At 42.3% G+C, this 20,355-nt stretch overlaps 1 protein-coding gene across 8 annotated transcripts in view; it reads right to left on the bottom strand.

The window, feature by feature from the left end:
• Positions 1 to 20,355, bottom strand: part of AFF2 (ALF transcription elongation factor 2) — a 352,651-nt gene that overhangs the window by 19,757 nt on the left and 312,539 nt on the right. For 5 of the 8 annotated variants that reach the window (XM_040083762.2, XM_040083755.2, XM_040083759.2 and 2 more), the window contains exons 10-15: positions 13,039 to 13,201; positions 11,501 to 12,520; positions 9,305 to 9,429; positions 3,352 to 3,586; positions 1,328 to 1,467; positions 699 to 762 (exon numbers count right to left, since the gene is read on the bottom strand). In XM_040083762.2, coding sequence (XP_039939696.1) covers positions 699 to 762; positions 1,328 to 1,467; positions 3,352 to 3,586; positions 9,305 to 9,429; positions 11,501 to 12,520; positions 13,039 to 13,201 — 1,747 coding nt within the window. The remainder of the gene's footprint in view (positions 1 to 698; positions 763 to 1,327; positions 1,468 to 3,351; positions 3,587 to 9,304; positions 9,430 to 11,500; positions 12,521 to 13,038; positions 13,202 to 20,355) is intronic. The other 3 variants (XM_040083756.2, XM_040083757.2, XM_040083761.1) reach the window with 3 other exon arrangements.

The following is a 20,355-nucleotide window of genomic DNA, read 5'->3' as shown; positions in this document are numbered from 1 at the left end:
TTGTATAGAACAAAACATGATGGAATACAAGCTTTCAGATTATGTACTTTTATCAAAATCAAAACATTTGGCAAAATTAGGCCAATCTTACTGGAATTTCATTGGGGGGGTAAAGCAAGCAAAAAAGCTTTCCCAGCATTGAACTATGTCACTGCCAGATTTTTTTGGGAATAAGTGTGTTGTGACTTTCTTTATCAGCCTAAAATCATGCAATAAAAATGAATGTAGTACATAAAAATGAATTGTTTCAGATTTTAAACAACTGGATTAGAACTATCAAACAGTTTTACCACATGATAATGGGGTGTGGGGTGATTTGCCTGTCTTTCTGCTATGTAATATTTCAACACTTCTGTTTCAGGCTCAAAATGAATAGGGAAAAGAAATTTCAAATACACATCAACTTTCAAAAAACCATCTTACATACTTCATAAACAGCATGATTGCTGCTCTCCCTTGGAAGAAACGCCAGCTATTGTAAGTAGATTTTTTTGGGGAGAACAAATACTTAAAAGTTAGGAATGGCATTCAGGGTTTAACTTGTGCACGGTGTGTTTATGGAGCAAAAACTGGAGCGCAGTTTAATCAACAGCAGGGCTCCTCTTGGTCTGAGAGGCTTTAGAACTTGTGAAATAATGTCCATTTTTTAACACTGAGCTCCACAGTGGAAAGTGACAAAAAATCCTGTGATAACCTACCAGTGCATCTGCTTTGTGCTTCAGCTTCTTAGCCTCTTGCATGTAATAATCCGCATTGTGAAGCCTAGAGAGACAAAATCAATTAATTCAAGACTTTGCTTTCATATTGTTGGACAAATGTTGTTTGAAAAAAATGGCTGACTGCTTTAAAGAAGAATTCTGACAAATATGCCCACTTATCTCCTTAAATCCTAAGCTGATATCAATCTGAAGCTGCTGTATGCAGAGATATGATGGGTGACCGGAATGTAAAATAAGCAGCTGTAGAAACTGGCTGCCCAAAGGACCTATTAATGTGTGCTGAACAGAGGAAAAGGAAAAATATTTTAAACTAATTAAGTATAAGAAGTTTCCATTAGAGGAGTTAAAATTAGAGAAGAAAAAAAAAAAAAAAAAAAAAGAAGAATTACCGTGAACCAACATTCACGATCTGAAAACATTTATCAGCAGAATCTTCATTAATCAGTGACAACAGTTCATTTGCCAAGATTAAAACTGTGTGTGCCTTTGTGCAGCACTATCCACACAGGTGCCCAATGCCAGCACTGTAATCAAAGATATTCCCTTTCACTGGGACCTCTGCCTGCACAAAAATCCCAATCACAGAGCACAGAGCCAACAGAACTTACACATCATCAAACGTTATTTTGGGTCTCCTGGGCTCAGAATTCCCGTTGGAAAGCATTGGCATTGCAGACCAGATGTCTGGCTCTAGATGGCTGGTGTCAAGAAGAGCGTTGGCTGTGGGTGTACCGTGAGATTCTTCCTCCTAGGAAACACAGGGCTGTTGTTGAGAGTTCAAACAACACCTTCCAACAACGTCAGCGCTCACACCCACCCTTCCCTGCCAAAACCCCTTCCCAACAAAGCAAAGGCTGAGGCACAAAGCAGCCCACACACCTTGGTGCCACCTCCCCAAACCATCCTTCCTTGAGCCCCACAGATGAATTAGTGAGTACAGCTCTACTTCTGAGCTCTCACCTGCACTCATTTACACTTTCAGGGGTAAATTTTAGATGGAAACCACAGTGTTACTGACTAGAGACACTGGTTAGAGCAAGGGTGGGGAGATCTAATGGGGCAGGGATAGATCTAAACTCAACTTCCTTCACTAATGTAACCTTTTTTTCTATATTACTAGGAGCTAATTGTTAATGTGGCTGAAGAGTCTGCTTGGATTTCAGCAGGGAACAATTTCCTCACTCTTGCTAGGGAAAGAAGAATGGGAAGCAGAAGTCAGTTGTGACTTTGCAATGATTAAAACCAGAAGCATAACAGAAGATTTTAAATCAGGCAATTGCAACTTGCGAGCTTGGTCCCCAACCAGATGAACTAAATTACAGATGAACCAATGAACTAGGGAGAGAAGTCGAACATATTTTAGGGGGAAAATACTTCATGTATCAAGATAATAGATTAACCAAGGATAAATCTGCCTAGAGATGCTGGGATGAGAGGAAGAGGCCCTGCTGTTTACAGAACCCTGTTTACTTGCTGACATATGCAGTTCATTTTGGCACTGATTTCAGTTGAAGGCGTGTGTATTACTGGCGCAGCTTGAAGTGACACAATGATATCAGAAAGCAACAGGGATGAATGAATAAGGTGAAGTGATTTGTCACCTACGATCCAATGCAACTTGTGAGTTTTACTATCACAGTGCAGGGTAGCAACCTCTCTCAAAGTGGTGAACTGTGAAAAATGGGGCTGTGCATGGCCTTTTCTGTGGCAGGATTTTCTTCTTGTCTTTTAATTTTGACAGCGACACCAAGACACAGTTTGATACTATAAAGTAAGGGTGGGTTTGAAACTCCAGAGGAAGGACTATTTTCTAAAACGGGCCAAAACCCTGGAGTTTCTTGTTTTAACCTAAAAAGAGGGTGACAAACTAAATTTTATGTTGTTTTAGTGAATTTGCCATGCAGTTTTGGCTCTTTTTTATGTATTTTCAGAAAAAAATCCCCAAACCCTACCTGAATCTGGTGAAAAGCAAGCAACAAAGAACTGTCTCTGTGAGAACCTCTGATGGGGAGATGGCCCTAACAGTGTGACATTTTTCTGGGGGGGAAAAAAAATGCCTATTTACAAATTGTCTAAAAGCTTACACATAATTAACAGAGCTTATGTGTAAATAAACTTTCCTGTCATGAGCCTGCAAACCTGAGAGAGTTTATTAACATGCTGAGTGCACCATGGACAGGAATATTTTGTTATATTGTTATTGTCTGTTTAGTTTAGGCCACACTATTCAGTGTGACTACGGTGCTTAATTCTGGCTGAGAATTTGGGGAAGTTATTCAGGTGATATTCTGGAAGTTTTATTTTCAAAATGTGACTGTTGCAGAGTTAAGGGACTCATTGCAGCTAGTTGATGGTTGCAAAGACTCTTCAGGGTCCAGGTGCTTCAGGGAATGATAGACAACACCAAGTAGATGCCTAATGCTGACCTAAAAAGGGAGCTAGCAAGAGCTGTTTATGCCTGGCTCTGCAAAGATCCACTCTCCCTGAGTGGGGCTGTAAAAGCATTTAGAAATACACACTGCGTGGGGAAAAAAAAAAAACACCAAAAATAAATCCACCAGAATCAAGAACAGGATCAAGCCGAGTTAATTTCATTTTATCCTGTCCACTGCCACCAACTGAGGTTACTTACACAGATTCCTTTGGGGTTAGAAGAAGATTTACTTTCATTCTTTCTGTGTTTAGAGGCAGAGGAGGACGAGCTGCTGCTCTGTGAGGTGCTGGTGACAGCGGGCTCCTGGCTGAAGGCGCTGCTGTCGCTGCCGTGCCGCCGGTGCACGGGGTCGTCCAAGAGCGGGGACAAGGGAGGAGGGAACAGCTTCTCTTCTCTTTTCTTTGTCACCTTCTTCACCGAGCCACTGCTGCTCCTGGGACACACAGGAAAGGCAGCTGCACTTCAAGGATATTGGTTAATTCTCCCCGGCACAAAGCTCTACGTTTTATTTACCGAGAAGCCAGCTCTGCCCTCCAACGCGTCCTGCAGCCCCGCGCCCTCGGTGCTACGGCACAAGGGGACACCAGTGGAAACAGAAGAGCTGCCTCTGCCTTTCCAGTGATTGCAGAAACCTTCTGCTTTGGAGGACAACTTGCAGTGCATTAGTACAAATTGCACCCGATTTAAATGCTAATTTGAGTCAGTCTTCATTTGAGAGGTCATAGAGGTTCTGACTCAGCAAAGTGCTGGAAAGTTTTATGCACAGGGTTAGTTCCTTCGACATCAAGTATGACTATTTATGTGTTTAACATTAAGCATCTTTTTAAGAGGTGGATTAGGGCTCACATAAGCAACCTTTGCAAAAAAACCCGACCAGCACGCGGCAGCAGATGAACCAAAAATAGAATTCATAACAACTACAAAATGATAACCATAACAATAACAAGATAATAATTATTTAACCTCTAGAGTAAAACCAATGTTCAACACTATATTAAAATGATACATTGTAGCTGGCAAAAGCCCTTGAGCAAATATTGGTTGATGAATTGAACGTGATTCAGAAAATGAATGTGGTTTTGACATGAAAGCTCGAGTAACATGATAATCTATTGTCTGTTTTATGTACAGAAATTGTTAACTGGCTAGCAATGGCAGCTGTGATGCACAGTAAAACCAGGAAAAAAAAAAACAACCTGGTAGACCTTTCACCACTCAAATTCATCAAAAAAGAAAAAGCCAAACCCAACACCTCACTGACTGCTTAACGTGTTAATCTACTCATAGATTTTTATTTCAGGTACTGTCCCAGCTCAGTCAATGAAGATAACCTGAATTTTAATCTTTTGTTAGACATCTAATATTGCACTACATGATCATTTACTTTTCATGATTATTGACTAAAATTTCAATAACAAACTAAGTCAACAAGAATTTATGTTTTGCTCCCACTTTCAGTCAGTGTCAGGAATTATCGATCTACTTTGCCTCAAAGTAACCTGGGAAAGAGGAGAAGGCGACCCAGGTTTCCTCACTTCTCACTTAGGGGCTCTCTCTCATTTCAGTCTGGCCTCTTCTGCCGTTTCACTGACAGTATCAATATCTACACCTTGGTCACTGCCCTACTTGGGACCTTTGCTGATGCAGAAACATTTTAGCCTTATCTGTGAAGCCACAGAGTGAAATCAAACAAAGCCCTCATGTTTATAGCTCCTCTACCCAAAACTACTTTAATTCAACTGAAACAGAGTCGAAAACATCTTACTTGAAACCCTCTGACACTAAAGATCTTCAGACTGAAGAAATAAAACAAGCTCAAATTCATATTGCTTTGCTGGGATGGATGCAGTCCTGCTTGGAAAACACATGTGTCTGAAGAAGATCACAGCAAAACAACCAGGCTGGAATAGAGCAGCAGCTCTTCAAGACTGATTTTATGCACACGTGGTCCTGCAATACGTCCTCCAGAAAGTTCTCACTCCAAGCTCCACCTGTGCTCTTTCTGACCCCCAGAGGGCATTCTGGAACTCAGACAAGTTGCCACAGTTACAGCTCACAACACTCAGAACTTTTTTTTTTTTCCAGAGGAAAGGTTTTCCAAAGGAGGGCGAGCACTGCCCTGACAAGGCATGAACGTGTTCTTGGGTTGTACTGCAGCAAAGGAGACACAGTTAACCCACAGGAGCACCCCGAAAGAGCAGAACCCAAATCCTCTGCCTCCCAAGCACAGGGAACCCTGAACATGCACTCATGGGGGGAACACAGAGCGCAGTGGTTTTCTGTTCCACTGTGCACAAAGGAGTCTGAAGCTCCTCACTAGTTAAAACTGCACAAGTTCACCTCATCTCTGGGCTCAGATCTAAGATGGGGCAAACCAAGGGACAGGTGCAGCTACTCAGCTCTGGCATGTAAATCACTCCGTGGGCTGGAAGAATTAACCACAAAACAAAAAGCACTAGGAGGTATTTTTTTTCTACATAACCTACATTTAACTTAGCCCTCCCCAACAATACAGTTTTAATTTTCTGTTGGTTTTAATTTTTTATTTTCTTCCCCTTGCCCACTTAATCTTATAAGTTTTTGCAGGAATTAAGCTGATAATTTATTTAGCAGTGTTACCTCCCTCAGATTTACACTAAAGCATTTATGTTAACAATAACCTCCATGAAATAGGTTGTTACCAGCAGTTAACCAGATTGTCACTTTGCTTTGGGCTGTTAATGGCCTAAGAAACTGGTCTTTGATTGCAGGAATCGCTAATTTTGAATGAATTTATTGCAATAATTACTGAGACTCAATGGTTTAATTTGCTGACATGATTGTTAGTTAAAATATATTTTAAATCTAGGGAGAAACACAATAAAAGTGCATGGAAAAACTACAAGCAGAACTGATGGTCTTGTGGCTGCAGGGTTTAATCTTTTGTGTCGAAAAAAAGGCCAATTATCAAAGAAGGAGAAGGTTCCCCATCTGCCTTTTTTTTTTTTTTTTTTTTCCCAGCCTGGCTTCTTTTAGGGCAGAAAGCAAGCAAGCAAACAGGCAACAAGAGGTCACTGCATGAAGAAGGGAGAATTTCCAGCTACTCTCACGTTTCACGCTTTCTTTGCCCTCTCTTTATCCACTCCTCGTGGTATGCAGTGGTATCTCTGGCCTGTTAGTGAGACCAAGTCCACACCAGGCACTTGGCTTTCCTTTGCCTGCACTCCCACATGAGCCTGGGCCACATGGCAGCTCCTGAATGGAGCTGCAGTCATTGTCCTATTTGGGAATGCTGCCTGTGCCCCCAAGGAACCCCAGCGAATGCTGCTGTGACCCCCCAAGGCATCCACTAACATGCATGGCCACGTACAGGTGCATCTCCAGCTAAAGGTCAAACCAAAGAGAACAGGAAATTTTGAAGAAAAGAAATGCAGAAATGCTTGCCTCAGACAGATTTCCAGCAAGCCTGCTAGATGGTGGACCTGTTTTGCTGGTATGACTCAGTTTGACTCAGAGTTTGCACCAGCAAATTCCCTGTGTTGTTTCAAAAAGCCAAATACTGGTGAGTAGTGCTCTGTCTGCACTGGGTCTACCAATCAAATATTCATATAGCAATTGGATTCAGCAGCACATACAATTAGTGCTTAAATTAAAATTTCTCTGTCAAGGAACTAAATATAAATAAGTAATCCTCTGCTGCAAAGCAGGCAGCTGATGTGCCAAAAATTCAGCTTCACAGAACTGTTTCAACGTATTCCTATAAAACCACTGAAACACCTATTTGCTGTAAGTATCAGAAATAAGGAAAACACAGTGGCAATATTTTGAACAGTGTATTTTAAGTGTCAGGTCATATTTTGGAAAAGGCATCAGCCCCTGAGTATGTGAGGGAAGGAACAGAGAGGTAATTATGGCTTATGCAATGACTACGTAATACAAACCTGCTCTCTGGTTGTGCAGACGCCTTTAAAGTTCACAAGTGACCATTTGAAATTTCTAAACTCAAACTGCACATGTAGTCACAGGAACTTGTGGAAATTAGGCATATAATTGACCTTATAAGACATGTGACCCTTTAAAGATTAATTGTGCATCTTTGCTTGCTTTATTGAGCCCATACGTTTAGGGGAAGATTATGGAGAAATGTATCCAAGTGCTTAAAACACAGCGAGGCAAACTATGGGAGCTGTGAAAGCACAGGTGTGACCTATCTTTTGCTGACTGCTCCAGACTCCTGAATGCCCCCGAATTTTGGCCCAGATCGTGGTCTTTCTGTCAAAACACTCTTGTACCTTTAAAAAAGCCTAATAAAAATCTCAGGTCTGCCTCAGGGAACTTGCCTTGTTGGCACAGGGATCAAGTTCTAATAGGAGAGACCTAAATTTCCTACTAAGTGACAACATCCACCATGGGACTTAACACCTCCTTAAGGGATGAAGATCATCATCACACCTGTAGCTGACTCACCCTCATTTCTCAGAGCCCTTATATAGAGAGTTCTAAAAGAAAACTTGGAACTTTTGGGAATAAAAGACCAAATGGCAAAGCTTGTCTTTCAGCCTTTTACCCCTGAAGTGTTATTTTCCCCCACTGCCTTGAAGAGTGGACTTTTCTTCTGCCTCCCCTTAAAAATCTACCTCCCTGTAAAAATCTACTTAACCCTCTGGAGAACAGAATTGCTCCTGACTGCCTAAAAATGAACGTTTAAATTTCTAGGAGATTGTCTTCACACAGTTCATCCATCTCCCTGATCTTTTGGGAAATACATTGATCTCTATTCAGTTGCATGTCTCTGGGAGTTGAAAACCTGAGCCGAAAACCTGAATCAAAAAGGTATTGCATTTTCTTCAAGCAAACTCAGGAAACACTAGTAACAACCAATGCAGTGTGATCCAGGTCTCACTGAGGTGGAAAAGAAGTCAGAAAATTTTGTTTCAAAGCTTCAGGCAGATGAGAGAAAAAAGCTAGAATATGAAAATAACTATTGATGGACACAATTATGTTTTAAGAGAGAATACCAAAGGGTTGAAAGCTCTGAGGAATCAAATTAACGACCTGGAAAACAAGCTCAAATTAAGAAACATCAGGTTGGGGGTGGATCCTTAGGCCTGATGGTGACTAGAAAGGTTTTTTTTAATGGATTGTGGAGGTGGTTGGGGATGGATAATCCTTGAATCCCTCTGCAATATATCTCTGCTCATTGTTTTTTTAGCAACGACAATCAGGCAACACCCATCATGATGTTTATCCAATGTGCAGCATGTTACAGATCTCACTGTAACTTTCAACTTCCTTTTCCAGACTCCGGCTCTGATTTTCTCAGTAGCTGAATGAGGGGCTAGCTCACAGACTGAAGTTACTCCATATTGACACCAAAATGATTAAAATTATGCTCAACCTTCTTTAAGGATTTTAAAATTAGTGTGCTATTTCATAACTTATTTTTGAACTTTACGTAGATTTAGCTATATTATCCTCAAATTGTTTTCAGAAGCACGCTGTGATTTGCTCATCCTAGTGCAAAGCAGATAGAAGGGCCTCCTCTCAGAATCACAAAATTGGTAACAAAAGGGAATTGGGTTCTTTGGCTATTTATAGAATGCTAACCTTGTGACTCTATAGTCAGAATTATTTATGTGGCACCTGTTTGCTCAAGCATTACAGCCACGTCTGAAAGATACTCTGCAAGGCACAAACCACTGGATGGTGTGTCTGCTGAGAAACAAAGCACACGTCTGAGACACTTGGGATGGGCACCCCTGGCACTGCTACACAAAGGTGGAACAAAGAGGCAATTTCACTGCTCTGTTCAATAAAACTGGGAGCTGTCCCCTGTGGAAATGATTTAACAAAATTAACTCCAGGCAATCAAATGAACCCCGCTTCTAGTGGGATTCTCTGTCCACAGAGGTTAAAGGTAATAGAGGCAAGAAAGAACACTGAAAGGAGGTTGAAGAGTAACCAGGATTGTGGCAGCATTCTGAAGTTCTGCAGGCCATCAGAAGGAGGGATGAATCTCATCCAAAACCACGTGGATCCCCTTCCTCACGGATGGGAACACCAAGGCCGTGTCACTCACGCTGATGGGCTGTAAAGCTGACTCTACAGCAAAGATCTTCACAGAGCAGTACTGTGCAAACCCTCAAGAATGCGATGTCAAAAATCCACTTACTCTTTAGTGCTGGTTATTCTGTGGTTCGGTATTGGAGAGATACAAGGTGGGAGCAGACAGGAAGCTGGAGGCTCCTCCAGGCGCTGCTTCTTGCTTTCAACAAAGGTATCCAGGCTTTCTGTCTGCTTTAACAAAAATGGTAGAGCATAAAAGACCCAGAATTTATGCACAATTTCACTGGCCAACCAGAGGACCTATGGAATCTCAGTGTATTCCCTTTATAGCAGCAGCAGTTAAATAACTGGTCTAAGAGAAGAGAAAGTCACCTGAAATCAGGGCTAAACATGCTCCAAACCCATGACACAAAGTTATATAACAGGAGACATAATTAGGAAGCAAAATGTCTCTTGTGCTAAAGTTATCTTCTGTAGTGCACTGGAATTTAATTAATAATTTAGATGCAATGACTTGATAGCACCAAACCTTATTCAAGTAAATAGCTTTTACTCAATGACCTAATAGAAGCTGACAGCAAAACTCTGAGTAAGTATTCCTCACAGGACTAGGAGTAGAGGACTGAGCTGGGGTAGTCATTAACAGCAATAGCTCTTTTGAAATCTGCTTTCGAACACTCCCTGATGCATGACTTTTATGCCTGAACTAGGATGATACAAGCAAAGCTGATTATTGCTCTGTCACTGGAACTTTCATATCAGTCTTTGAGCCCACTAGTAGATGGCTAAAATAAATCTTTTAATAGCATGGTTTAGAAACACAAATTACTCTCTCCCTACCCTGCTTTAACTCTTGGTATACCCTTAAGTCATCCTAATTGGCTTGTTTCCCCTTGGGTAGCAGTGAACAATCACATTGCAACTGGAGGGGATTCAGAGTCCAGCTTATGTTAGCTGGAGGCCCAGAGCAAGATTCTCCATTGCTACTTTCTGATTCAGTGAAGGAAATGAGGAGGCTCCAACTTTCATATAACCCCCTCTTATTTATTTTTTTTTTTCCTTCCCTGAGAGCCCTGACTTTAGTTGTCAATACCAGTGTTTTAGTCAAGATTCCTTCTCCATGAAATAGACACTCCACTAAGGTACCCAGCAAGAATTATTTTTGGTATAATTACTATGCACCCTGGTGTACTTAGACATACATAAGTATGGACACTTATACAGCCCTCTCCTCTTTTTTTTCCTCCTTCCTTCTTGCATCTCTGTAGTGTGCAGCTAGAATATAAATTGAATAAGAACCTGCTGAGTTTACTCATGTGATTATTTTCACTTAACTCTACAGGGAAGGAGCCAGTGCAGTGACTCATTTAGGCAGGGGTGCAGACCCTGTGTCTGCCTGGCATCGTCTGTCTTTGTCTTGCATTAATTCTCTCGTACCACTGGACTCCTCAGACTTAGGATTTCAAGAAGTCCACTAAAACAGAGAGCTGAAGTCATATTCACAATGTTTTATAAAATTTGGGGTATAAAAAAAATACACTCCGATGACTTTTCACAGGCAGACCAGAGTACAGGCATTTCAGCTGGAAACACTGACTACAAAAATTCATTTAGGATATAAAACCTCAGTCTCTTTTCTGAAAACACATTTAGTTTGAAGTGCAATGTCATATCCCACAAGGTAGGATACCCTTGGGCATAAATAACATAAAACACATGATAAAACATCATGCCTTCAGTCAAAACAGAATTGGTTTTTTTCAGGTAGATGTGCAGAGAAATCATCTAGTTAAGTAAATTATATTTCTATGAATCATATTTGTTCATATCACAAAACAACATAAAAATTAAATTCACTAACTAAATTGATGAAGCCTGTTTAAACCAGTGCTGAAAATACCTTAATTCTGCAGACAATAAACCCCTCCCTTACAAAGAGAAGTCACATTTTCTGAGTATGGCTGAAACTGTACTAATACAAAATCATCACTTTCTGCAGATTACAGAACACTGGAAACTAACAGGTGAGTCAGCAAATACAGAGAAAAAGCTTGCAAGAAAAAAAATCTCAAAAAATACATTGTTTATTGATTTTGTCAGTTGGGCTTTTTACTAGTTTCTGATGTTAATCTGTAGTGCACTTGTAAATGTCTGCCCTTTGTAAAACCAACCAAGCCTCAGTGCTGTGATGCCTCCCCACAGCCCAGCTGGAGGTGCAGTGTGGAATCACTGCCTCTGGTCCTGACCTCCAGGGTGCCCAGAAACACAAGTGTTTTTCCTTTAAACAATGAAAATTACTTACCTTGTGTTTCCTTTTGGATTTTGTGGAGGGTTTTTCAGCTGCTGGGGTAGGGGACTCTCGAGATGGTCGCCTGTGTTTCACATTTGCCTCTCTGGGTTCGCTTTTCACAGAGGTGGTCTCGAAAGTTTCCTGTCCAGGTATCCTAGAGAGTAAACTAAGGTCTATTTTCACCCACAGAGATTTGAGCTCTTCATATTCTCTCAGCGGGGACAGAAGTTCATTTTGTACGATTGGGATAGGAGAAAAGAGCTGCTCCTCCAGGTCATTGCTGGTCTGGTCAATGGAAGTGTTGCTGCCATTGCTGGTTAGGCTACTTACGCTGAGGATGTTACTGCCAGAGTCCTTCACCTTGACACCAGTGCCAGACCCAGTGCAGGCTGGCAGCACCTTGGCCTGCAAGCTCTCCTCCTGGTCTGTGTTGGAGTCAGAAGTAGATGAATCCGTTTCAATGAACTCCCGGGACTTCGGGACAATTTTGCTGGGGCCTCTGTACTTTTTCTTCTCTGAAGTGAGACCTGTGCTAGTTCGTGGTTCTTTCCTTGGAGCTGTCTTCCCAACTGCTGCTTTAGTTCGCACCTTTGGCTGCTCGGGGGGTTCCTGTGTGTCTTTTTCTTTGGGAGTGTTGCTGGTATTATTTGGTTTGGGCCAGTTATACTCTTCTACACTGGAAGTCCTTTCTACCTTTTTGGGTTGTTTTTTCCCAGTAGTCCTTTGTGAAGTTGGCTCATTATGAGCTGGCGACTTCTGCTTGGAGCTCTTTGCCTCTGGGGTTTTCTGGGCAACCCGTGGTTTGGCTTTCTCTCGGATGGGACTAAGGATCGCCCGGTCTTTGGAATCGGTCGGGGGCAGGCTGCTGTTGAGCTTCCCTTTGTTTGGCCCTTCGGCCTGCTGGCTGCCCTGGGCCTGGGAGCTGCTCTCGCTGTGAGGCTCATTTTGATTGTTGATGATGGTCTTGTTGTGGGGGTTCACCTTATTTAGCCACTTGTCCAGCTGCCATTTGTTTGTTGAGGGGGGTTCGGGCTGCAGATTGAAGGACGACAAGGAACAAATCTCAGACAGAAGCAGCGCTTTTCCCTTTAAAAGAGAACTTTTTTTAATGTACCCTTTTATATCAGTCAACTAGTGGTGGCTGCTAGTTTTATGGGAGTATTTATGGAGTATTTATGGTTAATTAGGCTTCTTTATCTGGTTTACAATGTGGCCCTGGAGGAATTTAATACAACTAAAAAGTTTAGCTAGTCCCTGAAGAGATAGTTTTGTCATGTTGCCTTTCCTCAGTCCCAGCTGTATACTGTGTCAATAAAATCTTCTCTAGCCACTGGCGAAAAATCTAAATATTCCTTTAGAGCAACTCAAATGTAGGCCAGAAAGATTCTCCCAAAAGCTGGGATGAGCCTGTGGGTCACGCGTGTCAAACGGCAAAGGGAAAAGAAGCCAAGGTCATCAAAGAGCACAGAACTCCAACACTCCCCTACCAGGGAGCGGGATTTTGCTCCCCTCCACGCGTCCCCTCAGGGGAGAGCTGAGAGGGGCCTCACCTCTGGCGTGGCACTGCGGGACTCCTCGTTGCACTCGCTGTCGCTGGAGCTGCTCTCGCTGTCGGAGTCGGACTCGGAGCTGCTCTCGGACTCGCTGGAGCTGCCGGAGCCGCCGCTGGAGTGGGCCAAGCCCGCGGGGTGTGCCACCGGCACCGGCAGGCTGCTGTGGGGACAAGAGCCTCCCTTAGTGTGCTCCCAGCAAGCCAGTGAAGCCCACTCACACCGAGTGTCCTCAGCGTCACCTTCCTGTCCTGCAGTGCACACCCGCGAGAGCTCCACGCCACCGTGAAACCAGCGGAGGAGCTGGTTGGGTTGTGACTGGTGGGACACATTGACGATGTTAATGATGTTGCCATCATCACCACCCAAGAGCCCCGTGCCACCGTGGAGCCAGTGGAGGAGCTGGTTGGGTTGGTGACTGGTAGGACACATTGATTGTGTTAATGACATTGCCATCATCATCACCCAAGAGCTCAGCGCCACCATAGAGCCAGCGGAGGAGCTGGTTGGGTTGGTGACTGGTAGGACACATTGATTACATTAATGACATTGCCACCATCATCACCCAAGAGCCCTGTGCCACCGTGGAGCCAGCGGTGGAGCTGGTTGGGTTGGTGACTGGTAGGACACATTGATTGTGTTAATGACATTGCCACCATCATCACCCAAGAGCCCTGTGCCACCACGGAGCCAGCGGAGGAGCTGGTTGGGTTGGTGACTGGTGGGACACATTGATTGTGTTAATGACATTGCCATCATCATCACCCAAGAGCCCCATGCCACCGTGGAGCCAGTGGAGGAGCTGGTTGGGTTGTGACTGGTGGGACACATTGATTGTGTTAATGACATTGCCATCATCATCACCCAAGAGCTCAGCGCCACCACAGAGCCAGCGGAGGAGCTGGTTGGGTTGGTGACTGGTGGGACACATTGACGATGTTAATGACATTGCCACCATCATCACCCAAGAGCCCTGTGCCACCGTGGAGCCAGCGGAGGAGCTGGTTGGGTTGGTGACTGGTGGGACACATTGATCGTGTTAATGACACTGCCATCATCATCACCCTCCAGTAAGAAACGCTTCGGCATCACAAGCCCGGGCTTATTAGGCCGATGATTGCAAAAACTAACAATCACGCTTAAATAATTCATCTACGGAATCATGGTTTCTTCATTTTTTCTGCCAGTTCATTTATAATTTATGATCAAAGGAAGGACATCAGGCAACTTATATTGGACAGGACATTTTAAAAATTAATTTTAATGAATACTTCTACACTGCAGTGTACAAAAACGACATACTTTTGACAAGACTCCAGGGAGTACCCGAGAATTTTTTATTTATAGCTTTTTTCCCTCTCATATTTATGATAATGCAGTGAGAAAATAGCATTTGTGCTGAAAATCAGCTTCTCTGTGAAATCTATTTTTCTGTCTGTTCAACTGTCCTCCAAGATGTATTTATTAGCAGTGCACTGTGTGTCATTGCTTCTTCTCAGTGTTTGTTTCCAATCTGAGAGGTCAGATGACCCCAGCTTTTAGCACTACAGAATTCTGCCAGTCTGAGTCTTTATAAACTCATCTTTAATTTCAACTTTTTTTTGTCAGGGAGATAACCATAAGGTTATATGTCTCTTCATCTGATCTATACAGGGACTTTTTGATGATTGATTTTAAATTTGTGAAGCTGACAAAGCAAAGTGTTTGAAAATTGACACCATTTGCTAGTACGCCTTTATGGATATTCAATACTTCACCTTAATATATCATACACTGTGTGTGCCCCATATTGAGTGATCCAGAGATGCCTACGAGGTGTAATACAGCACTGCCTCTGTTTCTACCTGCTTTTCTATTTTCCTCCAAGAAGGATTCACCTAAGCTAGGTACAGGCCCTCCTTCCCTTTTCAAACCAAGATGCTCAGTGCGCCAAGATGCCCTCCTAAAAAACCACAGTAGCCAAGAAACTGGAAAAGCCAGGGGGGAAAAAAAAAAAAAAAAAAAAAGGAAAAGCCAGAACAAACTGATGTGTGACCCTGCTCTGCTAGAATCTTTACAAGCATTGCCATTCCCTTCCGTGACAATAATAGATGGGCTTTAATTTCCTTCTTGCACTAAGCTACTTTCTCTCCCTCCTTGTTGGTAAAACCTATTGCTTACACCGCGGTTGGTAACAAAACTGTCTCTTTGAGCCCGGCAATGGCCCTGCAGTGCCCATTGACAAAACAGCTTGGTGCTTTAGGGTGCATTAATGAAACAAAATTACTCACTTGGGTAATTGCTACAGATCACTAACTTTGTTGCTCATTAACTCCATGCACTTTTTAATTTTTTTTTTTTTAATTCTTCTAGTGGCTCCTTACTCAACTGACTCAAGTAGAGCTACTTTGAAAATTTCAACTAGGTGTAAAAGGCAATTCAGTGAAAAGATGATGAAGACACCTAGGCATTTCCAAAAGTATTATGGAAAACTAACCACTGCTGAATTAAAATGGACCTTACATTTTGTATTTAATAAAATTATTTTTGAAAACCATTTGCATTTCTTCCTTTATCTCTCCTTTTCAGTTAAACTCAAGGAAGTGTAGGAAAACAAAATTTTCGTGCAATTTTTTTTTAGAGAAATCAAGAAAACAAATGTGGAGAAAAAGCAAATGTGTTTGTAGGGGCGTTTGCCTTTCTCATCAACGTCTTGTAGGTTTGGTCTTATATTTTCTACTTGGAAAACACTAATAGTAGATGAAAACTGAGCTTTTGTATTTCATTGCAAATATTTCCAAGAAGAGTAAAACTGAAAACACTACAAGGATTCCCAGACTGAGGAGGCAAACATGGCAATTCCATGCTACAATGCCAGAATGAAGCACCAGCCTTGGAAAGTAAGTGTTACTTATGGAATTATCAGAATACTGAAGTTCTAACTTAAAAACAACTTTCCCCCTAAATCTGAGAGCTGCTCTGGAGTGGTTTGTGCCCAGGCAGCCTCCACACAGAGGGGTGTGTGTGGGGCTGCACACACATCTGTGCACATCTGCCTAAGGACATGCTCTGCTCTCATTAAGACAACTGATGTAAAGAGTAACACCTCTTATATTAGATCAAAGGAGGGAAAGGCAGTGCCCCAGCCAGACCTTTCCTGCCTTTTAAACACAACTTACCTCTCCCAGCACTCTGGGACTAACACTGCAGCTGGGATGTGCTCACAGAATAACAGGAGTCATCCCAGAGCAGACTGTGACAGAGAACTCAAAGGGCAGGAATAAAACCATGGAAATAGATAGCAGCTCCCACCCCGACTTATTTTCTTTCTTTCTGCACACCAGCCTCAGAAAAAGCTACCATGTGCCAAACATTACTGAGTAACACAGCTCAGCAAGCATGCAGGAACCAGACGGGCTCAAAATAATGTTTTTCATACAAAACACAATGAGGTCATATTTGTCTCTCATCTGGGATAATAAAATTATGCCTTGGCTACACCGGGCAGTTTCATGCTGAAGGCATCATTGCTGATCCTCATTACTGAAGTAGAAGCATTCATTTTCATCATGTAGTTTGGGTTGAGAGCAACTGTGTGTGCTCTGCAAAACAATCAGATAAGACCCAAAATGCCTTTCCTAGCATCTCACCATACTAAAGATAGATCTTGTGCGTAGTTACAAGCACAATCAACTTCTTACAGTGCAGTTCAGCAGAGAGGAAAAAGGTATACAGACACTTCACAAACAAACAAAAAAGAACTATTAAAAAGGGCATAAAAAATAAATCTTTGCTTCCAATAAAACAAGTTTAGCAGATATTCTGGATTGTCTTTTGTGATTTTCTTCATTAAGTAAAATGTATCTCTTAGGTCAAAAATACTTGTTTTGCACTCTTTCCAGAGATTTCTGCAGATTTAAAATTCAATCATGTTTTGAAAGATGTTGAGCTAGATTCTGCAATTCAAGCAGCTGTTATACAAATAAACTGGGCTTCCTCACATGGGCTTCAACTACATGAACTGGGGGTTGCCTCATGAAGAGACTTTCAAAGCAAGCTTTGTTATGTTGCTAAGATCCAGAGAAGGAATGCCAGTCCAGACAAGGTTTAAAATGGATTTAAAGCATTTTATCATCAGACACAAGTCCTCAAAGTGACTAAAGGGGGCAGGAAGGACTGATATTTGAAACTATTGAATTTTTATTTCCCAGCAGGAGATGAGCACTCATATTGTTCCTTAGTGTTTGGGTGGACAACGTTTTTACTTCATGTGAACTGGAAAAAAAAAAAAAAAAAATTAACAAAAACAATGCTGCACAATGGAACACAGCATTGTTTGGGTAAATAACACTTAGAAGAAAGCCAGTTCATTATTATCACTTGAGATTGGAGGCCCCCACTGAGACCAGTGACCCGCTGTGCTGGATCTGTGTAAATACACGATGAGGCACAGTCCTTGGGCCAAAGAGCTTGCAGTGCAAACACACAGAGCAAACAGCAGAGGTATTACAGTCATCCTCATACTCAGCGTGGGCCTGCCACATTCTCCAAGTGCAAGGCCTCTCTGCAGTTAATAGAAACATCAGTTTTGCCCTCCTTCTAAGTTTGTCCTCCTCTTTTTCCAAGCCTTGCGCTCAGCATCGAGCTGAGTCCTGCAGGGCTGTGCCCTGACCCAGAGCCCCGAGCAGGCTGGGAGCAAAGATGTGAAATGACTCAGGCCAGGAGGGTCAGAGGCTCACCTGAGGAGTTCCTCCTGTGCCATGGAGATGAGGGCCCTGCAGTGACACCCACACTGCAGGGACAAGGGGACACAGCCCCTAGGGACACGTGTCTCCAGCTGCCTGCAGACTGCTAAGCTGGCACCATCCCTGCCGCCAGAGGAGACCTGCACATCTGGAAGCAAGCTGGAAGGAAGCTCTTCTGCAGCACCTTCACCCATCTCCCTTCTTGTGCTTTTGCAGCCCTCCAAGGTTTCCCCAGCCCCTGATAATTGTGCACGGCATGGCCACGAGGTGTGAGATGGGAAATGCCTCGAAGGAGGGGACAAACAGCAGTACCACCAGTACCCAGAGCATTTTTCAGCTCTTGCTGAGCTCAAACAGCTACAGAGCAGCTGAGTTGCGTGGCTGCTGATGGTTCCTGGTGAGGAGCCGCACTCACCTCATCATACAAAATCCAACTTTCTTTCACTGGTACAGGTGATCTGCCCAAATCACCCCGAAGCTTGTCTGTTTTTTAATTCATGGGTCATTTTCCCAAAGCCAATTAAAGCAGACATGGCATTATTATGTGTCTGGATTGTTATGCTGCACAGAGAACCAAAAGCCTGATATGTGGCTTATGCTGTTTTTGTTCTTCTTGTCATCTGGACCATTATATTGTTTCCAACATATAATTTACTCTACTGTTGTTATAAATGATCTTCAAAATTAAACCTGGTAGCTACAACAAAGATAATGCGAAACACTCCAACTCATTAACCTCTGATAAGACAAGTAATAAACTCCTAACCTTGTAAATACAGATGTTAAAAAAGGTGTAATTCAGACTACAGCAGTAGAACTCATCAAGGAACAAAACTTCCTAACAAGTCCTTAGCTATCTCCCTGGACATTTTCCCAATTAGATGTAGTCATGTTAATTGCCATGAGGAGAATTTGGCAAATAGATTGGTGCTCTCCAACAATAGGTTTATTCATTCTGACCCTTCCTTTTCAGGGTGATGATGAATTGGCCACTTGTTTCACTGCTCTACTCAGAAACCAAAATATAAACTTGGAGAAAGCAGAGCACTGCTGGGCAGCGGGAAATTGTAGATGGGAACTGACCAGTGAGTCAACAGCACATCCATGCTGGCAATGCATTTCCAGGAGAAGCAGCACTCTACAAAGGTTGCTTTGCTGCACAAGCCTATATTTAGGGAAAGTTCAACCAATGAAATCTGGAAAGGGCAAGGTCTATGCTGGAAAACTGACTACTGACTTGACAGAGTAGTTGCTCTTCCTGTTGAGGCACCGGATTGGGACTGAGATGAATTTTGCTTTTTGTCTGAGAAGAAAATACATCTGTGCCTCAGTTCCTGCTGAGTAAAAGAGAGGCTATGTGGCCTATCTTAGTCTGGCTTGTCTATTTAAAATGCAAATTCCTGAGAACAAAGGCTCTGATTGCACAGGGCACTGAAAATTGGGCGCCCAGCTCTGAGGAAGACTCTTGTGCACTCAACAACACTGCAGCCTCTACCAGAGCAGACAGCAACACTTGCTCCTATTTGGATAGTTGTTGTCCTTCTCCCTCCATTTTATCTGAAGAGACAGTGGAACAAATCCTCTCGAGTTGTTCAGAATCCAGCCCAATCTCTCCTTCGGAAATATTTCTACAGAAAAACTGCAAACCTGATCGTCGTGACTTGGAGTTGCTGGACTCACTGAATTCTGCATAAAAAAGGCTGTTTCATTATTCCAGCAGATAATAATAGTGCAGCACCTAGCAGATTAATATTTAGTGTCAGAATTTAATACTATAACTGTTCAATAACGAAGTTTTATTTCTCTTCTATTCTTGCACCATTATCAGGAAGTAATATTCTCTTCTAATTTGAAAGGGAGCTCCCATTTTCTTTTAATAATGAATTGTTCATATTTTTATCTTCAAACTTATATACGCCTGCCATTAGATTGCTTTTTTAAAGAAAAGGATTGCTCTGGATGATTTGTTCACTGCTTTTCCGCTGGTTAGTATTAAATTATTTAACATCAGGCTGGTAGGATTCAAATATGAACTTTCAAAGATTGGGTTGACACAGGAACTGAAAACACGTATCAAGGCTTTTAAAATATTAATCAGCACCCAGGTCAATGAAATGAAATAAGGTGTGGAAATTGTTGCTTCAGCTAGCATTAGCACGTGTAGTAAGACATCACTTATGATGGCTCTCTCATGTCAAAACACATGGAAAGGGAAAACCTCTCTAATATGTTATTCAGGATGTGGCAGCTGATCTGCCTGTATCAATCCTGGGCTCTGTAATGCAAGTAGGAGCTCTGATTTATTTTGAGGGGGAGGGTAATTTACAAGATGTTGTATGTGAGAAGCCACAGTCTCATTTTACTGTGTTCAGAAGTAACTGTTTTAATCAAAGACTTGTTTATAACAAGGTTGATAGAGTTACTGAAACAGATTTTTTTTCATATACATATAACCCTTTTATACTTCCAGCTTTAAAGACCATAAAAAAGGATAGTAAAGATGAAAGAAATAAAAAGAATGACAGAGCTAACTCCTATGAGCCACAATCTATGTCAAAGCAGAACTAAAGTGATTGACAGCTTGCATTAGTAA

The sequence above is a fragment of the Hirundo rustica genome, chromosome 21 (genome assembly GCF_015227805.2).
Source record: "Hirundo rustica isolate bHirRus1 chromosome 21, bHirRus1.pri.v3, whole genome shotgun sequence".
NCBI lineage: Eukaryota > Metazoa > Chordata > Aves > Passeriformes > Hirundinidae > Hirundo > Hirundo rustica.
The sequence above is the reverse complement of the archived record's forward strand: the minus strand, read 5'-3'. Positions and strand labels throughout refer to the sequence as shown.